Source organism: Rissa tridactyla, chromosome 14, assembly GCF_028500815.1.
Source record: "Rissa tridactyla isolate bRisTri1 chromosome 14, bRisTri1.patW.cur.20221130, whole genome shotgun sequence".
Lineage (NCBI taxonomy): Eukaryota > Metazoa > Chordata > Aves > Charadriiformes > Laridae > Rissa > Rissa tridactyla.
In genome coordinates, this window is record NC_071479.1 from 3,588,139 (window position 1) to 3,608,257 (window position 20,119).

At 49.7% G+C, this 20,119-nt stretch overlaps 2 protein-coding genes across 11 annotated transcripts in view; one reads left to right on the forward strand and one right to left on the reverse strand.

Moving 5' to 3' along the window:
• CAMSAP1 (calmodulin regulated spectrin associated protein 1) overlaps nucleotides 1-2,421 on the forward strand; it is a 28,501-nt gene extending 26,080 nt beyond the window's left edge. For both annotated transcript variants that reach the window (XM_054220899.1, XM_054220898.1), the window contains exon 18: nucleotides 210-2,421. In XM_054220899.1, the coding sequence (XP_054076874.1) occupies nucleotides 210-512 (303 nt within the window). In that variant the 3' untranslated portion in view covers nucleotides 513-2,421. The remainder of the gene's footprint in view (nucleotides 1-209) is intronic.
• Nucleotides 2,422-9,929: 7,508 nt separating this feature from the next.
• The window catches only part of KCNT1 (potassium sodium-activated channel subfamily T member 1), an 89,525-nt gene continuing 79,335 nt past the window's right edge, over nucleotides 9,930-20,119 (reverse strand). For 5 of the 9 annotated variants that reach the window (XM_054221046.1, XM_054221043.1, XM_054221041.1 and 2 more), the window contains 5 exons: nucleotides 19,913-19,933; nucleotides 18,837-19,140; nucleotides 16,764-16,826; nucleotides 13,649-13,733; nucleotides 9,930-13,255 (listed from right to left, as the gene is read on the reverse strand). In XM_054221046.1, coding sequence (XP_054077021.1) covers nucleotides 13,135-13,255; nucleotides 13,649-13,733; nucleotides 16,764-16,826; nucleotides 18,837-19,140; nucleotides 19,913-19,933 — 594 coding nt within the window. In that variant the 3' untranslated portion in view covers nucleotides 9,930-13,134. The remainder of the gene's footprint in view (nucleotides 13,256-13,648; nucleotides 13,734-16,763; nucleotides 16,827-18,836; nucleotides 19,141-19,912; nucleotides 19,934-20,119) is intronic. The other 4 variants (XM_054221045.1, XM_054221049.1, XM_054221044.1 and 1 more) reach the window with 3 other exon arrangements.

Sequence of the window (20,119 nt, forward strand, 5' to 3'; positions counted from 1 at the left end):
TAATGCCGCTGATGCAGTGCAGTGAACGTACCTGTAGTGAGACTCCTGTACGTTTATAGAAAGACTGAAAATGACAGTTACTGATCTAGTGTTTCAAAAAGCTTTAAACGCTTACTTAGCTCTAAGTGAAAGCTTCAAGCTTGGCGTAATACGAGATTTTTCGCTGTGAACAATCGATGTATGTGTTTGCTTGTTTATTTTTAATGCAGGAACTAGAAAAATGTGATGCCAACCACTACATCATTTTGTTCCGTGATGCTGGCTGCCAGTTTAGAGCACTTTATTGCTACTATCCTGACACTGAAGAAATCTACAAGCTGACTGGAACGGGGCCAAAGAGCATCACCAAGAAAATGATTGACAAACTTTATAAGTACAGTTCGGACAGAAAACAGTTTAACGTGATTCCAGCCAAAACCATGTCTGTCAGCGTGGATGCTCTTACTATTCATAACCACTTGTGGCAAGCCAAGCGACCTGCAGTGCCAAAGAAGACTCAGACTCGTAAATGACACTGAGCTCTTGGGGAGAAGGTTGCTGAATGGGATTGCATTGAAAGAAGACACGTTTACCATTTTCCTCCAGTTTGGTATGAAATGCGCAGAACCATAAACATTTTTTAAGAAGCTTCTAAACAGAAACCGTGGATGCAAGTTATTAAGAATGAAGGAACGTTGCCAGTGTTTTTTTTTATGGATAATAAATCTGCTGTTACACCCAATGCTAACTACTGTGGCTTTCAACTGAAGAGGGACTGTGCATGTAGCAAGATCTTTAACAAGTGGATTTCCTTTTACTTGAAGCTTTTCATCGGTACAAATTGGGAATAATTTAGTTCTGTTTCCTCTCTGCCTCATTCCCTCCTTTTTCCTGTCATTCTTAAAGTTGGCAAGCTCCGAACTTCAGTAGAAGGATTGAACAGATCTTGGGTGAAGTGTTTTGGGTTTGGTTTGGTTTTTTAAACAGTCTTTAGGGAAATCTTCCTTTCAGACTTTTTTGAGGAACTGTTTAGTACATCAAATTGTTGTACTGTATCTACTGCCAACGTAAGTCCAGCTCTCAGATTTCTGAAAAAAAGCCCCAACTTGTGCTGCTCAGAACAGAGTTTACTTGCAGTATCTGTTTAGGATAAGCATTGCAAGGATTGCAAAAGCCAGTCTCTTTTTTTAAAAAAAAAAATAAAAAATTGTTCGCAAATGTAAAGGTTTCTGGAATACAATCATGAAGAGGCATACAGGTGCTACTGGCTGGAATATGCCTGACTGAAATTTACGGCAAGCTGGATGGAGCACAGTTATTACTGATTTCAGTTTCAGGTAGTGTCCTAAAGATTTGTTTGCTTTAATAAAGATGGATTCTGGTAGGTATAGAACATTTCCACTCTGAGCACGCTACTCCTGTACAACGGTGCACTTAATGATCACAAATTTTAATGTTTTTATTACATCATGAAATGTAATTCTACTTTCTTTGTCCTGTCTTTATTCTGAATGAGCAGCATGCTCTAAAATGAAGAGTGTGTTATGTTTTTTATTTTGGGTGATATATTAATATATATTGATTTGTTTTTCTCATTTAAAAGCAATTTTTAAACAGAGACATTTGCATTTGTTTCAAAAGCCCAAATAAGTCGAATGGCTTGGATTTCTTTTCATGTTGAAATATTAAACCTTGAGTTATGACCTTAAAAGTCTTTGTGTTTCAGCAGATTAAATTTTTGTCTGTGGTAACAGGGTATATTTGCAGTTCAGTTCCATTTTTTTTTTTTTTTTTAATATTCCCGGTTCTCATTTTTGGCCCCGGCTAGACTTCCGAGTAGGTTTCTGTAGCTATTGCCTAATTAGTCTGCTAACGAGCGCCTGCTACATCGGTTTGACACTACTACCTGAGGGTCATGTAGGCTCATAACTTCGGTTTGCACATGTTTACTTTTATTTGAAGTGTTACTTGAATATGTATCTCTGAAGTGCAAAAGGCACTACACCACCCTAGAGATGAACTGAGCTCTGAAGTACAGTACAGTGTAATTATTAAACTTGGAGAATAATGGAGGTTACAAAGAATTATGTACATAAGGGGAAAATAGGGTACGGAATAAAGTGCTAACTAGATAGAGCCAAGTGAAGGTCTTCCATTGCGGTCTCTCCGTTGTTTTTTTTTTTTTTTTTTTTTTTCCCCTTCCAGTACTCCTTGACTAGGCTGCTGCAACTTTGTAAATTATGTTAGATAGTTTGCTGCTTGTAAATAATTAAAGGCTTTATGGTTTCTAAAGTGCGAAGTATTAAACACCGTCATGAGTGTAACTTTTGTTACCATGCTTTTCATGCTTGTGCTTTATTTCTCACTGTTTGATATTATATACCATATTTATTTTATGAAACACTGAAATTTAATAAAAATCATTAACTGATTTCCTTTTTATTTCATGTGTACTTTTGTTGTTGTTGTGACACTTCATCCCCTCAAAAAACTAATATGCTTTAAAGATGTGCTATTCTGTGTTCAGTTGTGCTCTTAGGAAGCTTCACCTGTAAGTAGCTGTAATAACTTTATGACAAGAGCTTCGTTCTCCTAACCCTGACTGCATTGTCCAGGATGTCGAGCAAAAGGCTTTCAGAAAATTGGAAAGTAATTTAACAGTCTCTTTAAGGCTTTATTTCAGCAGTCTTCAGACTCTTCAGTCTGGCTGGTGGGTTTTCTTTGGTCTGTATATTCAGTTAGTGACAGAATTTTGGAAGCACCAAGAGAATTTCTTTTGTTGGGCTCTCCAGTATTAGCTTGCTTGTGGTTTGTAAAGACAAGCTGCCTCTAGAATTCAGAAATAAGCTGGTTGTTTTAAGCATCATAACGAATCCATATTGGTTGCACACAAGTGAAATTTACATTCTCAAAACTACAGCCTTTTCCACTGCAGAAATAACTTTCTGTGACTGGACAGTAAATTTTTCAAAGAAGATAGTCCTTGTTTGTAGAGATTAAAAGAAAATAATAATCAGTGATTCCAGTGATTTGTATTTTTCTGTATTTCATTCGGGCTGGAATATTGCTGCCCGTAGAAAGGACTGGACTGAAAGAAGGTGATGGCACCTTCCGTGTCCTCCTGGATCTCACTGTGCTAGATCAGGGCCTTGCTGTTCCTGCTGCAACGTGGCTTCATTTACTGCTGGAAGCAATAGGAGGTGACATCCCTTGGGAGAGGGAGATGAGGCTGGGCGTTCTTCATCCGTAGGGAGCAGGTAGTCCCAAGTCCCAGGTTGAGGATCATAGAGGAAGTAGAGGAGTAAGTCATTCTCTAAGAGATTAAATTCTCTGAAAAACTAATAGTCTTGAGTTTTAGTTATCAAAAAAACGGTTCATCTCAAACACCTTGGCAAGGAATATGGTGTATTAATTGAGTCTGGAAAAGCAGGAAGAGAAGCTTGTTTGTAAAGAACATAAGATAGAATTTGTGGGTGAATGTGCAGAGGAATGTAGGAATACTCTAGACGTGTGTAGGTAAATGCAGGCAGTGTTTTGTAGAAGGCAGAATAATTCATTTACTTTAATAGGTTTTGTATAGCCCAAAATGTCAACTTAAATGTGTTCACACCCTGTCAGCCCAGGGTAAGATGTGGTCGTAGGACCGTGACTACATACCTTTGTTAGCGTTGGTTTTTGTTTTAAGTTTATCGAATTCTGAATACACGGGATTTCTAACTGTGGTTTCAGTGAGATCGTGCTTAATGCTTTGCTTTCAATGACTGAAGATCATTATGCGTAGGAACAGTTAGGTGATCTGTACCATGACAACGGTCATGGAAGAGTGGTGCCAACATCTTCTTTGCTGGTGTCACTTCTTCTAAAAATCACTGCTTAAAATACGAAATTTTGTCCTTTCCACAGCCACTTGAGAGCACTCTGTAAATACCTTTACAGCTGAAATGCATGGAAAGTTATCGGTTGTTTCAGTAGTGTGGTACTATGCTATACTTCTGGGTGCCTCCTGTAGATAAATAGAAATTGTGTATTTCTGCAGCTTAAGCTGATTGTTTAGTTTGGTTTTCCCCAGGATTAACTGGGGGCGTGTAAAGGCAAGCAGAACTGGCTTTGGCTAACAAAAACCGTCAGCTGCTCACAAAGGTTCTCGGTCTGCTTCCTGGGAGCTCGGGCAGCAGGAGAGAGCGGGAGCTTTAGCGACAGCCACAGTATCAGCTTTTCCTGCTGACTGCAGAAGGGAAATAAACTGTAATAGCTGTCTCAAAACAAGGGATTTTCTTTTTTCCCCCCACTGAATTTTCTGTGTAAGCCTTTTGTCGCGTTCCCTGGGAAGGGACCGCAGCGTGGTCGCTGTGTTCGCTCTGGGCTGGAGAATTAGTTTCCCATATAGAGGAGTATGAAAGTAGATCTCGATTTCTGACCTCTCTCAATTTCTTACACATAATAAATACAAGAATGTACATCTTTAAAGTGCTTTTAAATGCAATTTCTTTTCCTCAAACTTTCATCCATCAGTCTGCTGTGTATTTACACGTGCTGTTTGCATTTGTAGTTAACGTGTCTTGTCTCGTTTTCATCATCCTCTCTAGGGTGAGAGTTCAAGTGAGAATAATCTGAGTTAGGAAAATACTGACTGACTGTGAAAACCTTAATGCAGTTCAACACTCCATGCTGGGCAGCTGGGACCGTTGAAAGTGGTGATCTCTGGGGGGTTTTCACTTAGTACGACCAAGGGTTTGGGGTTGTAGTGTAAAAGTAACGTGAATGAGTTGTCAGGACTTGAATTTTCCATTCCTTCTGCTTTTTTTCCCCGCAAGCCTTCAGAACTGATCACTAGAGGCAGTGTCAGAACGCTCAAAACCCTCTCACTTTGTTGGTTTTTTGTTGGTTTGTTTCGCCTTTTTTTTTTTTTTTTTTTTTTTAAATAAATACAGCAACAAACAAGATGCGTTATCCTGGCTCTGGGCTGCTGCTCCTTGGAGGCTGGTGTCTGGTGCGCGCTGTGACGGCAGGGTCACACCTGGCCTTTTTCTTCAGTCGTGCACTGGTATAGCCAGCCTTCCTTGGGTATTAGGCTATTAGCCGTGCTATGCCCATCCAATTAAATAGCTTTCAGTTAATTAGGGTTTTGAATGCAATTCATTTTAAGCAGTGGAGCAAGATGCAGATGCCACGTTCTGGTGTGGCTGAGGATGGCAGTGGTGGGACAATTTCTGCCGCGGGGTTGGTGGTTTGGCCGCCAAACGGGAGCGGAATTCTCCCAACTTCGGAGGACTGATTTTTGTACCCATTTTTACTGCTACGTTCCACATGCAGAACTGGAGACATCTGTGAAGCGTTTCGTGGGGGAGGTGTTCTGTGTGCGCTTCTGATCCGTGAAAACTTTTATATAATATTCTTCAGGACAGTTTGAAATGGAGATATTTGTGTGGTCAACTTGAGTACATTTTTTTTAGATGTCTAAAATACATCTTTCAACACATTAAAGCCAAAAAAAACTTGAATTCTTGTCCAATCATATGTTCTATTGTTTATATATGAAGACTGAGTATTAAAAACGTGAGAAAAAGTTGACTTCACCTTACCTCTAACTTTTTTTTGGTGTTATGCGTATATTATGATATACTTAAAATGGCGATGGATGGCGAGTCTGATGGTGACTTTAGCTGTAACACGTTGTTGCAGCAACCGAGGAACCAAGGTAATCCTCCCCAGGTCGTCGTGAGCCCTTACAGCAGAAAGGTGGGTTTCATCCCCCTCTGTCACACACTTTAGAAACTAAGAGAAGAAAACAGTAAATCTTGACTTGTTTTTCGACAAAAGGCGATGACATGCCTTGTGGTAGTCCTTCGTCTCGGCCAAATTGTCAGGACAGAAGCACCAGCACTAGAGGAACATTGCACGTCATGAAATGTTAAGTAAATTGCCTACGTTGCATTTAAAATTTTGCAATTAACTTGAGAGCACTGTTCAGGCTATGGAGTGCTATTTTCATGTAGTGAGCGAAAAAATAAATATTCTTTTTTAAATTTATTTTGGATACGTTATCAGTATAAAATTATTATATAAGCAGAATATTTCCCTCATGGTTCTGAGCTTTCTGTCTTGCAGGTGTATTAAGGCTTATTTTGGTGTTAGGGGTTTTGAGGATCTCAAGATTGCAACGTGCATTATTAACGCCTCGTATCATTTTAAGTCATTTCTGTGTATAGTACCGAGCATTAAAGATAGCGATATATTCTAGGTACTGTAGTATAGATGTACTTCCGTACTAAGCGCGTTGCCTGGGGTTGACGAGTAAGAGGAGGATGTGACTGTAAAAAGCTCAGCAAAAGGCCTGTTTCTTCTTTTTTACATTGATGGTCGGACTTTTCAAAAGTCCGTAATATGAAATCATCCAAAGAAAACTGCTGTTGTAACTGTGGATCTTTGTATGAAGGAAATGGAATGTCCCTTCTGGATGAAGGTCAAATTAACTGAAAAGATTGCCTAATTAAAATGCTGCTCTTTTTTTTTTTTTTTTTTTTTTTTTTTTTTTTTTCCAGATCATAAATGATCCCAAATCTTACAATCAGCTGTTCTTGTCTCAATGTTTGGGTGGAATAAATGACAAAAATAAGCTAGGACATTAAATACAGTCTGTATGGCAAAAGGGTTAATTCCAGAAATTGAAAGGCTCATTATGATAGAAACGTGAACTGAAATGTGAGGTAGTTTTAGTCTATTCCCCTTTTATTCTGCTGGGTTGTCCCTCGCCCTGTGCTTCACGTTGGAGGATTGTTCTGCGGCCGTTATCGAGAGCACACTTAGGCATTTAAGTGACAGATTTTCTTAGGGATGCGCTTTCTGGTTTCACCGCGCTGCCGAACACCTCCCCCTGGCCGAGGCTGTTGGATCTGGGAGCCCGGCGGCAGTGGACGGAGCGGCTCTTGGGAACGTTTCCCAGTTCCAGCTGCCCCGGGGCGAGAGGCCACCCGCTCCCAGACCGTTTCCTTGAAGGTTTAGTACGTTATTGCACATTGTGCTTCTCAAAAAAGCCCAATTTGTGACAGCGAGGGTAGCTGTGACGTTTTGTGAACCTTCTGTCATGGTTTTGGCCGGCTTGGCCAATCGGAATGACAGATGGCCCTTCCCTCCCTCTCCAAAGAGAGGAGAGGAAGAGAGAAGGAGATTTACGAGTTTAGAAAAAGAACTAAACTACTTCAATGAAAATATTAATAAATAATGAAATAATAAATAATAATTTTAAAATTTTTTTTTAAAGTATACAATATATACAAAACCGTATCCAGCTCCCAGGAGGACGATCGCATCACCAGCAGGCACAGGGAAAGTGCCATCAGAGTCAGTGATGGACAGGGGCTGGATTCTGGATCTGGAGTCAGGAATGCTCGGATTGGGATCAAAAGCAGATGAACAGACAGCGTCCTCCTGGGACGTCGGCCATTCAAGGAAGAGAGATGACCTTTTGATCCCTCAGCTTTGACACTGAGCATGGGGCAGACGGGATGGAATTCCCTGTTGGTGGCTTTGGGGTCACCTGTTCCCTCCGCTACTCCCCGCAGGAGGGACCCCTCTGCGCTGCTCCGCTTCCCGCCCTCCAACGGGGCAAACAACGGAGCTGGCTGCCGGGGGCTGTTAAGTAAATAAAAAAAAAGCAATAAGTATAAGCAAGAGCCTCTCTGCGCACCATTCCTTGGCATAACCAGGTCTTCCCACTCTGCGAGCGAACACTTTCTGAACAATATGCTGTTAATGTCGAGCCGAGGCGGTTGGAAGAGGCCCAGCCAAAAAGTAAAATTACAAGACGGAAAATCGGTTCTGTTTTTACCTCAAAGCAGGCCACCTTCCCTCCAGCCCCAGCCCGCCTTCTCCGTGGAACCCTGGTGCGCACAGCGAATGCTGAACAACGCCGTCCCGTTCCTGCCGCAGAATTACAGGATGGATTTATTTGCTTGCCTGTGCTAAATATAAACCCCCTTTCAAGTTACATCTTCGTACTGAAATACTGTCACGTTTTTCTGATGCATCCCTCTGAACTGGTTCAGAAAGAACATATATTTATTATACGGGGGGGGGAAAAAGCTCTGAGGAAAGCGTCTTAAACCGATGTGTGCAGCAGGGATGATTAAATATTCAATATACAGCGTTTGTTAAAATTCAAATGAGGCACTTGAAAGAACGGTTTGAAGCGTATAAACCTCCCAGAATTACCATGGCATTACATGCAAATCTTACCAAAGAAAAAAATTGCTTCCTTTGAACGCATGTCTTTCAGACGATAATTATTAAAAACTGAATTTACAGTAAAATAAAAAAATCCTTCATGGGTTGGGTTTCCTTTTTGTTTCCCAGCCGCATCAATACCATTTTTTTCCCCTTGTAATGTATATTTTAGTGCTCTAGATTTTTCTCCTTTAAAAGAAGTTTTAAGCGTTGGAAGCTAATTTTTTCTCAACTGGGGCGAAGTTTTAAATGAATTTTTGTTCATTTTGCAGCATTATTATTTCCTCTTCTTTTACCGCTTCCCTCGCTGTGGAAGATGGAGCGAGAGAAAAAGCCGGCGCAAGCAGGCGAAGACCCCACTGCTGAGAAGGGCTGAAGTCCTCTTGGCGTGGTGACAAAGCAACCGAGAAACAGCGTCTGGTGACAGTGACGCAAAGAGAGAGACAGGCACAACCCTGGCGATCCTACCGCAGGACGGCTGGGGTTCCGGGGAGACTGAGAGAGCTGGGGGGCGATCTCCCAACCAGGGATCTCGGAGACTGGAGGCAACAAAATCCCAAGCCCCCTTAAGACACGAAGAGCGCTGCCGTGTGGGGACGTGGACGAGCTTTCACTTTACTAGAAACATCACAGTCAGTTTTTTATATATATATTTTTTTTTTATTTTTTTTTTTTAACCAAGTCCAGCAACTAGAATTGCTCGTTCCCAAGGAGCCGTTATCCGGGGCTGCTGGAACAGAGTATGAAATCCCGTCCCGCAGCCTTTGGTGGTTTTTCGTGCCAGGGAGGGCCATCACTGGTGGTGTTGAAATTACCTTCGGCCACCTGCCGTTCTTCTGGCTGTAATCGTTATAATTCAGCTGTACCGGGAAATTGGAAGGCATTCGTTCTCCATGTACACATTTGTCTGGTTTAAAGACAATAGTTGAAAAATAATTTTAATAGGGAGCGTCCTGCCATCCCCCTCGCCTTGGGTAAATTCACAGCAAAATGAGGCGAGGGCTTGTACGCGGACGGTAAGCCTGGAATTATCTGCACCATTTAAGGTGTGTATATATATATATATATATATAAGGTATATATATGTATCCATCTGCATGATTTCAAATAAATATATTTCTATTTTTTTAATAGTATTTTCTTGAAGCGTCAAATTAAAAACTACCTCTCGTTGCTCCGCTGTTTGTGCTTGATCACAAAGTTAAAAGTCTGTGCGTACGTGTGTGCGGTGTGCTCGAGAAATGGGGTCTCTTCCTGGAAATCTCGGGCTGTGGCTGCGAACCGGAGAGGCGGGGAAAAATTCTGAAGTGTTTAGAGGCAGAAGAACACGTATTGAGTAACTCAAGTAAACGTCAGTTAAAAAAAAAAAAATTTCAATTAAATAGCCACGAAATTTAATACATTTGTTGAATCATAGAAAATAAGGATTAAATAAATCAAACGAATGGCCGTTAAACACAATGTTGGAGTTACACTGTTATTGCAGCACAACAGCAAATCTCACGTGTCCCGTGTTTTGACAACTGAGGTTAAAAAAAAAAGTAGTTTTCATGTGCCCCAGCTTTGGAAGATGCTGGAAGATGGAAATGCGGGCTCAGAAGTTGCTCTAAAGCCACATTTTGCCGTGGGTTTTCAAATAAAAGTTTTGTTCCCAGAAAAAAAAAAAAAAAACCACAACACAAAAACCCAGACAGCAGTCTCTACTCTTGCTGCATGCAGCTCTTTTATTTTCATTTTCACAAGAGTTGTAGAAAACCGCCTCGGGTGGGCTGTCCCCAGCGCCCGGCGCACTCGGCTCCGGGGAGAAAGGGGGGATTCCTCCGCTCTCGCTGATGCAAACCCCTGCGCGAGCCGGGCACGAGAGATGGCAGGTCTCCCTCCCTCTCCAGGGAAATAAAACTGTCATGTTCTGTATAGGTTGAAGTAAAAAAAGGGTAATAAATATACTCTTAACATTTGTTTGAATATTTGATTTTTACTTTAATGCACGCTATAGGGGTTTAGTCCGTATTTAGTGTACGAAACCGGTCGTGGGCACCTCACATGCGATGGAGCCGTTTGCTGGTAAACCTGAAAATATCGCAGCCATCCTCGTTTCCGCGCTTCCCCCAGGGCCTGTCATGTCTTTGCCTTGGAACACAACTTTTTTTTTCCTTCCAAAAAAAAAAAAAAAATCGTATTTTTCTAAGAAGTTTCTTGTCAGCGGTTGTTTCCCTCCCCTGAAACGTGCCGGAGAGGGGTTTGTGCCAGGCCGGCTCCCGGGGAGGGTCCTCCCCAGCAGAGACACCCCTCTTCGGCGCATCAACCTTCCCAGGGCCGTTACAAAAATAAAAGGCTTTTGTTTTTACATTAATATCGTAACTGAGTCTAAAGCATTAGAAAAAAAAAAAAAAATAATTAACGGTTTGTTCTTAGACTTGCGTTGACCACAGGTAAGTATCTACAGTATTTATTTCAACATCCCATTAGAATGTCTGCTATAAATTTACACCATAGAAAGGATGTATGCAAAAACGTGGATGGTTTATACACATAGCTCTCCTTTTAAATACATATATTTATACATTAAACAAACAGAAGCATTGTCAAAATACAGTAATTGCGAGGCTCGTTATTTTCATAGTATCGCAAACCACGGCTAGTCTGTACTCCTTTTGGTAGGCGGGTTTCCTCTTACGTTAATTATCGCCTGGAATTAAGAATTCCGAGTGCCCAGGCAGCGCCCAAAGCTCTGGCGGTGGCAGCCGCTGTCGGGGACGGTGGCACAGGGCGCCGGGGCTGCCCCGGGGCATTTGGCACATGGAAAGAAGGGGCCGAGAACCACGGAGCTGCTTGGCGCCCGCAGCCCCCGCAGCCAGGCAAATGCAAAAAAAATATATATTAAAACCTGTTATGTACTGCGCAGCGAAACACGTGCAGATAATCCCATCGCGCACACTGCTTGGGGTTTGGTTTAATTTTTTTTTTTTTTTTTTTTTTTTTTTTTAACTTGTACCACTGCTTTGTTCCGCTCTCCCTTGACAGCTAAGTGGGGATTAGAACATCATCTGTCTGAAACCTAGGCAATTAAATCTATTAACCCTTGGCATTTCTGGAGTTATCTCAGCATCTTGAGGCTCTAAAAAGTGGCACAGACCCATCGTGTGCTCTTGTACTTCAGCCGCGCTCGCTTGTTAGCCTGCAAGACCTTCCTGCTTTTATTCATTTCAATGATATTTTTGGCAAGCTAAGTTACAATTGGAAATAAATAAAACATCTATCTATCTGCCTTAACCAGAGAGATAAAAAATTAATAATTAAAAAAAAAATAATCCAAAACAACCCCAAAAAAGCCTCAGAGACATTGCTGTTCGTGCTGGGAAGGGTCAAGCTTACGGCTTTTTCCTTGCGGCACCTCCCCGAGCCCGTGATGTCCCCTTGGCTGGCGGTGCCTGGGCAGGTCACCCAGGGCCCTGGGGCCAGCACAACAGGCAAAAAAAATAACAATTTAAAAAAAAAACAAACAACATATTCGCCCCCAAACCCCATCCAGGCACAGAAGGGCTTTCTCAACCCCATCTCCAGGTGATGCGGGGCTCAGTGCGGGTCCTACCCCGGCATCCTCGGGCATCCCACACCCACGGTTCCCCCCATCGCTGCTTTTCCCACAGCACGGGCAGCAGGTCCCCACGGGGGCATCTCACCAACTGTTTAAAACCGCAATTTTAAACAGGTTTGGTTCTTTTTTTTTTTCTTGTAAACAACTTTTATTGGGGATGGTGAATTTTAATGGCAAGAAACTGTTCAGCAGCAGCAGGTCTGGGATGGCAGATGGGGTTTCATGGCAACTTTGTGCTTTACAGGCTTCTCATTTAAAAAAAAAAAAAATCACATTAGAGTTTTAATATATGAACGTAGAAGTATATAAAGTTAACAACTCGGTTATTCACTTGGCAGTCAAATAAAACCTTTACACATCAAGGTTGCAAAGTGTGCAAAAATAGGTGGAAAATACATCTCGTGCTCCTGCTGTGGAACGCTCCCTGCGGGGTGGCCCATGCAGAGGGGAGTGTGTGGCCGGCCGTAGATGGATGGAGCTACTGGGGGCAGGACCCTGCCAGCCTGTCCCGTCCCACCCCCGGTACAGGGACCGCCACATCATCCCTCGTTGCCCCCCGGCAGCTCCCGCAGCAGCAGTGATGGGGGACGAGCCCGGCGGGGGCCGCAAACCCAGGGGCACCGTGCCCCAGATAGAGCCGGGCACGTGTGAGGAGGGATGGCACGGCTTTCCATCACCTGGGGTTGGTGGGTTTTGGGTTGTGAGATGCCAAGATGCGCTGGAGGCGGCACAGCCCCTGCCATGGCACCCGGGGGGGGGGGGCTGTGCCACCCCGTCCCATCCATCCCGTGCAGCTCCACGCGCTCTCACATCAACACCCATAATGGAAAACCAATGGAGGATGAAGAACACGAGTTGGGTGAAAGAGCAGAAGTTTGGGTACCCCCGGGGACACCCAGTGAAGGAGGAGGGTGTCGGTGCAGTTTTGCTCTTGCATGGACAAGCCCCATCAAATGCAACCAACGTGCATCATGGGGGGGGCAATATTAACCACTGTCCTCCTGCTCGCACAGGGTCATTTGGCGGCTGCTCTCAGCCACGTCCCACCAGCACCAGCGAAGAATTTCTCACTAGTTGCGGTATTCGTATAAAAAGTTAAAAGCCACGGGGCGTACGACCGTCGGTCTGTCCGGCTGTCCCGTCCCGCTGGGGGTCCGGGCACCCCTTTGGTGGCCCAAAGCCAGGCTGGGCATCGCCTTCCCCCAGCACAACAGGCACCCGCAGGCAGCAGCAGCCTTCCCCTCTGCCTGGCCATCCTCTTCTTCACCGCCTCCCCCCGGAGCCCGCCAGCCCCGGCAGGGACACGGGGCATGGGGTTGGGGGGGGGACGCTGCTCACAGCTGGGTCTCGTCGCGTGTTTCAGGGTTGCAGGGGCCCAGCTTGTTGCTGCAGCTGCTCTTGCGACTGTGGCCATCATTGGCCACGTGGGCCAGCGGGTCGGAGCGGATCAGGTACCTGCGGGGCACAGCCTGGTTACGCCACTGGGACCCCCCCCCCCACCACCACCACAATGGCAGGAGGGAGTGGGGCAAACCCTAAAGTGGAGTCTGGCCCATCCTCAAGGCCGGGACACGTGAGGATGCCCCATGGGGGGCTGGGAGCTGTTGCTGAAATAATTGTGATTATTTCTCCTGGTGCTGCGCAGTGGCCAAAGCCGAGGGAAAACCTCTGCGCTGCCTGGGGGAGAGATTTGGGCACCGCACAGGAACAGGGGGAGTGGGAATCGCCTGGGAAGGCGGCAAAAAATGCCGGTCTTTATGAGAAATCATGGAAAGCAATGTGACGGGGGCAGCCCGTGGTGCTGGGGCAGGTCTGGGGGCACAGGGGGTGGGTGGGGGCAGCACCTACACGATGTCGTTGAGCTCCAGCCGCGTGTCCGGGGGGGGATTGATCAGGACGTAGGACAACGTGTTCTGGTGGTCATTCATCTCGTCTGCGAGAGGAGGGGAAAGAGCTGGTGAGGGACAGCCCAAAAGACGCCCCAACGGACGCTCCGACAGACAAACACACACACACACCCCCCCAGTGGCCCTCGCTCCCACAGCCCCACTGCAGCGTCCCCAGGCATCCGGCTCCGAGGGGCCACAGCTCGTCCCCCAGGACAGTAAATGGGTCCCTTCACTGAGGGAAGCCACGGGCAATGGCTTTGCCACCAGGAGAGCACCAAGAACATCTCTGCCACCTCCCTCCGTGCCTCCCCGGCCGCTCCCCACCACGGCACAGCCCAGGGGACTGGCAGATGTAACTTTTGTAAAAGTCCCCGCTTCCCATCCCAAAAAAAGTAAGATGTCTTACCTTGGTTTAGCACAAAAAAGGGAAGAGGTTAGTCTTGCCGCGTTAGGTATAGCACTGGGTCAGGGCAGCCAAACCCCCCCTCCCCAGGCCGCTCTGCCCACTTCTCCCTTTCTTGCATGACTTAATTTAGCATCATCCAGCAACAGGATTTAGCTCAACGATTGCTTCTTTCTCCAGCCCAAGGGAAACCACCTCCGTGGAGTTTCAGAGCCATCGATGGTATTCGGGGACGGCTCTGAACTACGGTGACCTCCCCGGGGAGGCTCGGGGCCACCGAGAGCTGCACCCATGGGTGCTGCACAGGGCGAACGGGGGCCTCGAGGCCGGGGGCGGCCCTGCGCTTTCCGAAATAGCTGAGAACAAGATCATGGGTGAAATGAATGGCGGGGGGCGGAGGGGTGCAAGGCTGCGGGCGGCCGGGGAGGGGGGTGGAAGCTGCGACAGATAACACCATTTACAGACGGAGTGACGGGGTGGGGATGGACAGGATGGAGAGGGGGATGGACAGACGGACGGCAGGGGCAGCGTGATGAGCGCGGCGGGACACCAGCTCGCTGCAAGGCTCGTCACTGGGACGCCTCTCCGGGCTATCAGAAAGTTCCCTCTGAGCAGCGTCGCCGCACACCAGATGTTTGCCCACCTCGGGCAAATGGAGCTTGGTCTGGTGGGCAGTGGGACCAGGGACCAGCCACTGGGACAGGCGGTAGCTCGGGCTGGGGGCTCCTCCCTGCCACCTGTGCTGCCACTGCCACCACCCCGTCCCTGTGCTCCCCTGCCCCGGCATCGATCCGGAGCAGGTCCCCATTGAAAGGCTGTCCTACCGAGCCCCCCAGCCATAAAAGCACCTGGAGATGCAGGATGACCCCAGGCATGGGGGGCGGGTGGCCAAGCCAGCCCATGGGTGAGGAGTACGGCTGCTCTTCAGCCCCAGGAGGGATGTGAAACCTCTGAAGTGGGGCTTTTCTCCAGCTGTGAGACGAGCCACAGCACCTCCAGCCACCATAGCCACCTGGTCTGGCACCCCCCACAGGGATGCAAACAGGTGTCATCCCCCCCCGCCGCCCCAAGGCTGCCTTCGCATTTGGCCAGTGCACGTCCAGGTGGGCCCCAGGGCATCCTTGCGGCTGGACCGCATCGGTACCGCACGCAGTGGCACTCACTGGCAGACGTGAGACCCTTGTTTTGCTGCTCAGACACCTCCCTGGCACCTCTGAGTGGGGGAGGTGCTGTGCAGGACACCTCCCCCTCCCCGTCCTGTGCTGGGGTGCCCACCCCCAGGTGCCGGCAGGTCCCTCGAGCTGCCGGAGATCTTAGGCCATCCCAGTGCTCAGCCTTACAGCGAGGCGGGGACAGGGGGTGGCAATGCTGGGGCGCGGGTGGCACACGGACCCTGGGACCCAACGGGAGACACGGGGTTTGCCATGACGGGGGAGGCGGGGAAGGGCCCTGACTCGCGGCAGGTCTCCCTGCTCCATGGAAGCTCCTTTTCCTGACCCCCCCCATGCAGCCGAGCCAGGCACTGCTAAACCCAAGTATATTGCCATATTGTCCCCTACGGCATAGTTTTTTTCCTCCACATCCTCCAGCAAGTTTTTTTCGGGGGGGAAAGAGACACACGCAGCCTCCGGCAGCGATGCCACCCTGTCGGAGGTTCACCTCTGGGGTCTCCTGGCTCAGCAGGCGGCCGGGGTGGGGGCATTCGCGGTGCTGGGCCCCTCTGCAGCAGGACACGGGCTCTCGCTCAGCCCCGGCGCTTCCGCGGGAGGGGGAGAAACCAGCCGGGTCTGAGCTCTGCCCAGCACCCGCCGGCCAGCCGGCAATATACTCTGCTGGCCCGGGGCTTCCATGAGCCCCAGCTGGGGCTGCTTCTCGGATGAAGGACACAGTTTATAGGAAAAATGCCAACTTTTCACCTTAAGCAAGGGCTAGTGATGCCTAAAATACAGCTAGGTTGGGCAATTGCTAACCTCTAGGCTGCTGCAGTAAAAAGGGGCCTTTCCAGGGCACTTTACACCTGTGTGTAAAGGGGTAAATGGTGCAATAACCCCACAGCTCCCGCGGATGCCGACAAGGTGCCCTGGGGGGGTCTGCAGCATGGGCAGCACTTGCGGCTGCTGCCTCGCAGCCAGCCCAGCACTCCCCGGTTAGAAAACAGGGTCTCCTAATGCTAGAGAGATGTCCAGGAATGCAAACCAAGGATTGGGAAGGGCTTTCCAAGGGCTGCCTTGCCCCCGAGCTCTGGCTGACCCAGGGCCGGGGCAGGAGCTCCAGCATCTCACCGCAGCACACACCAGCAGCTCCGCTCTGCTTGTCCCCCCCGAGCCCCCTTCTCGAACTGCCACTGGCTTTGCAGACCAAAACCGACTTGCAGAGCAATGGAGGGATGATTTCTTTTAATGACAGCTGAGGGCTGTGATTTCCCTGTAAGAATTCAGCTAGAAAGGGGTCCCTGAGGTTTCTATCTCCATGATTTTGCGGAGCCCTGCGTTTCCACTGCCGTTGCAGGACGGTCTTTTATTTTTCCAACGCCACCCAACTAATCAGTGCTTGAAAGGCTCGGGTATCTAAGGTGAAAACCGGCAAGGGTGTGGATTGGGCTTAGCTGGCATGATCTTGTTGTATGCTGCACACCATGAGTCACGCGGGACTCCCAGGGAAAGGGAATTACCTTGCAAATATCCCAGGTTTACCCGATTCATCACATCACTGGCTGTTAAATTTGCTACATCCTCTACAGAACATACAGGGAAAGGCACAGACATAAACAGAGAGAGAGAGAGAGGTCAGCAAGCCATGATTCGGCAAATATCAGAGACGAGCTCCTGCACTGCAGCAATAAAATGAGCAAAAGAAAAAGGAAATGGGGAGAAGGCAGAGCAACGTGTTCTTCCAAAACGCCATGGGTGTCCAGACACTGAGGGTGACACATGGTGACAACGCACAGTCCCAGCACAGCCGGCCGCAGGGGCCAGGGAGCTGCCGGTCCCCAACACCCCCGTCCCTGCCAGGCATCGCCCTCCCGCCCCGACGGGTCCTGCACCCCCCGCTGCCTCCTCGCTTGCCGGAGCTCCCCCGGTTTGCTCCGGCCAAGATTTGCCGGATCGGCCAGGAGAAGGGTGAGAACTCTGACGCTAACCCAGCCAAGGGTGCCCCGAGCATCCCGGCAGCGCTGGCTGTGGGGTGGCCCCTCGGGATGCTCAGCCGAGGCCGTACGGGGGGAGAAGTCGCCTCTGCCTTAACCTCCGCCGGTGCTGGGATGCCATGGCCTGTCCTCAGCAGCACCCAAGAGCTGCGTCAGCTCTTGCTTCGGGTGCACCCTGTTCCCCAGCTTCCCACGCCCAGCACCTGCGTAAAACCAGCTTTTTTTAAGGCAGGGAATGCCATCAGCCGCGCTCCGGACTCTGCAACAGAGCTGCAGGGAGCTGGAAGCCCCCCAGAAAAAGCAGCAGAAACTTCTGGGACTAGTAATGCTGGAAAAAAAGAGAGCTGGGGGTGATGCACCGCTGCAAGCCCTCGCCTGGCGTGCCCTGTGTCCCCTCTGCCCCGCTGGAAGCCGGCTCTCCTGCCTCCCTCCCCCGGGAGGCTGGCGATGCCCACAGCCAGCCCGTTTGCCCTCCGCTCCAAACCCCCTCCTGCGCTGAGTTTCTTCACATTTTCTCCTCCCTAAAGGGCTGCGAGGGAGAAGCCAAGATGGGAGAGGAGGAATTCCCCCCCACACCCCTCCCCAAATCAGCTCCCGTCCCGGCCGGGGCACAGTGCCAGCCTGCGTGCGGGCAGGGGCCAGCGCAGGGCAGACGGATGCTCTTCGAGGATGGAGCAAACAGGCAGCAGCACAGGATGGCTTAAAAGAAAGAAAGGGGGGGGAAAAAAAAAAAAAGGACCAAAAAAACCAAACCAAACCAACCAAGGAAGCTGTGGGCTACAGACTTTGTCGTAACCAAGGGGTGGGGGATTGTCCAGTGGGGGGGACACAGACGCCAGCACCAACGGGCGGGTGAGAAGCTTGACGAGAAACACGGCTGCACAGAGGGACCCTGAGCGCTGCGGGCGCCCGGGGCCGCGCGGGCTCATCGCGGCCGGAGACACCGGTTTCACACACAATGGAGCAAACCACTCAGCCCTGCAGCTACCGAAATGTCTTCCATGGAAGAGCTTTATGAAGGATTAAAGTCTATAACAAAAGGGGTCTGCGCCAGCTGACGGGGCATCACCTCTCCCTGCCGCACTGGGGGGGCTCTCGGGCAGACGGGTTTTGCTGACTTGGAGGCAGTGTGTCCTGAACCACCATTTATTCCTGCACGGCCAGAAAGCGGGGGGGGCAAGCGGGGCATCGCGCCCGAAGGCTGCACGGCAGCTGCAGGCAGAAGGGAGAGAGTTACTCTGCCGCCGCAAACTCCTGCCTGGCCCCGTCCCAGAGCCCCGGAACGGGGGTGGCAGGCAAGGGCGGGGGGTGTCTGCGCTGCGGGACCTCAGCCTCGAACGCACTCGTCTGCAGAAGCACAAGCAAGCTGGGGAATGCTGGGCCCGGCAGCGCCCGCGGGGTTAGGCTGGGCTTGGGGTTTGGCTTGGCGCAGGGTTCGGCTCAGCCTGGGGTTAGGTTCGGCTTGGGGTTCGGATCAGCTTGGGGTTCGGATCAGCTTGGGGTTCGGATCAGCTTGGGGTTCGGCTCGGCACAGGGTTACCTGAGGAGCCCACCAGCGGGATGCACAACCGCAGAGAAGTGCAACCGAACGGCACTTACCGTACCCGGTCGTGGGCAAGCCCAGGTGCTTCATACGGTTTTTGACCAGCTCGGAAAGCTCCTGCCTCTCGGAGCGCCGGTAGAGGCTGAGGCGCTGCTGGCTGATCCACTCGGCCGTCTTGCTGGAGTGCTTGTTGCCCTTCCTGCTCAGGCGGCGAGCCCACTGCATGCTCTTGCGCCGCAGCAGCGGGTGCTCGGACTGGTCGCTGGAGCACGAGTTCCTGTGGTGGCTGGTCTTGATGCCCCAGTGCTCCTTGACATCCTTCGTGTCCTCGCAGTCCTCAACATTGATTGAGATCTGTGACTGGAAGCCCAGCAGGTCACGGAGGGGGGGACGACGGGGGATGGGGCAAAAGGGGTCTGTCCTGTCCCTGATGGGGTGGGATCTCTCCCATGGGATGGGATCCTTCCTCTGACCCACACGCGCTTTCCCAGCACATCATCTCTGTACTCCTAAAACTACCTGGCCGGCAGATCTGGGATAAGCACTGTCGAGTGGAGTCTAATGGATGCCTGACATTTCTCACGCGATTATCCCTGGGCTGCCCAAGGGACAACCGTGCCCTTGTCTCCCTCTCCATCATCTCACGGCAGACGTGCTGCCGCATCTCCGACACAGCAATCCCCACTGGTGAGCAGGAATTTATTAATAAAGCGGTTGAAAGCATCTCTAAGAGGTGGATTGCATTTAATTAAATGTCAACTTTCGGCTCCCTGTAGCTGCTTCCTATGAAGCTGAAAACTGAAGGTATTTAAAAGGGAGCCTGGCTCACTCTCCAGCTCCTTATCCCAGTTAATTACACTTCAAGGCACCGAGGACTTTTCTCTTCCCGGACCGCTGCGGCTCAGCCGGCATCGCCCTTCCACGGGGACAGGCAGCACCGTGCTGGCAGGTGACAGCCAGGACAAGGCATGCAGCGGCTCTTGGTAGCCAGAGGACCACTGGGCAAGCCAGCCCAGCCGCTTGCCTACGGGTCGGCCTCTGGGTCAGGGAGGGGAGCAGGAGGCAGCGCGGGCAGCCAGGGCAATGCCCGACACCGGCCAAGCGCCCGGGGCTAGATGCAAGCGGCACTCACCTGCGCTCGGATGTCGTGGGGCTGCGGCGGGGAAAAAGGAAGGGAAAATAAAGTGTTAGTCCAGCAAACGGGCAGCCACATCCCCCCGCTCCCCGGGAACTCCGTGCTGTGCCGAGAAAATCCCGCCGCCTGCCCACAGCCAGGCTGCTGCCCGCGGGGTCGGGCATTTCCACCCACCCGCTGGGGAACCAGGACACCATCACCGTA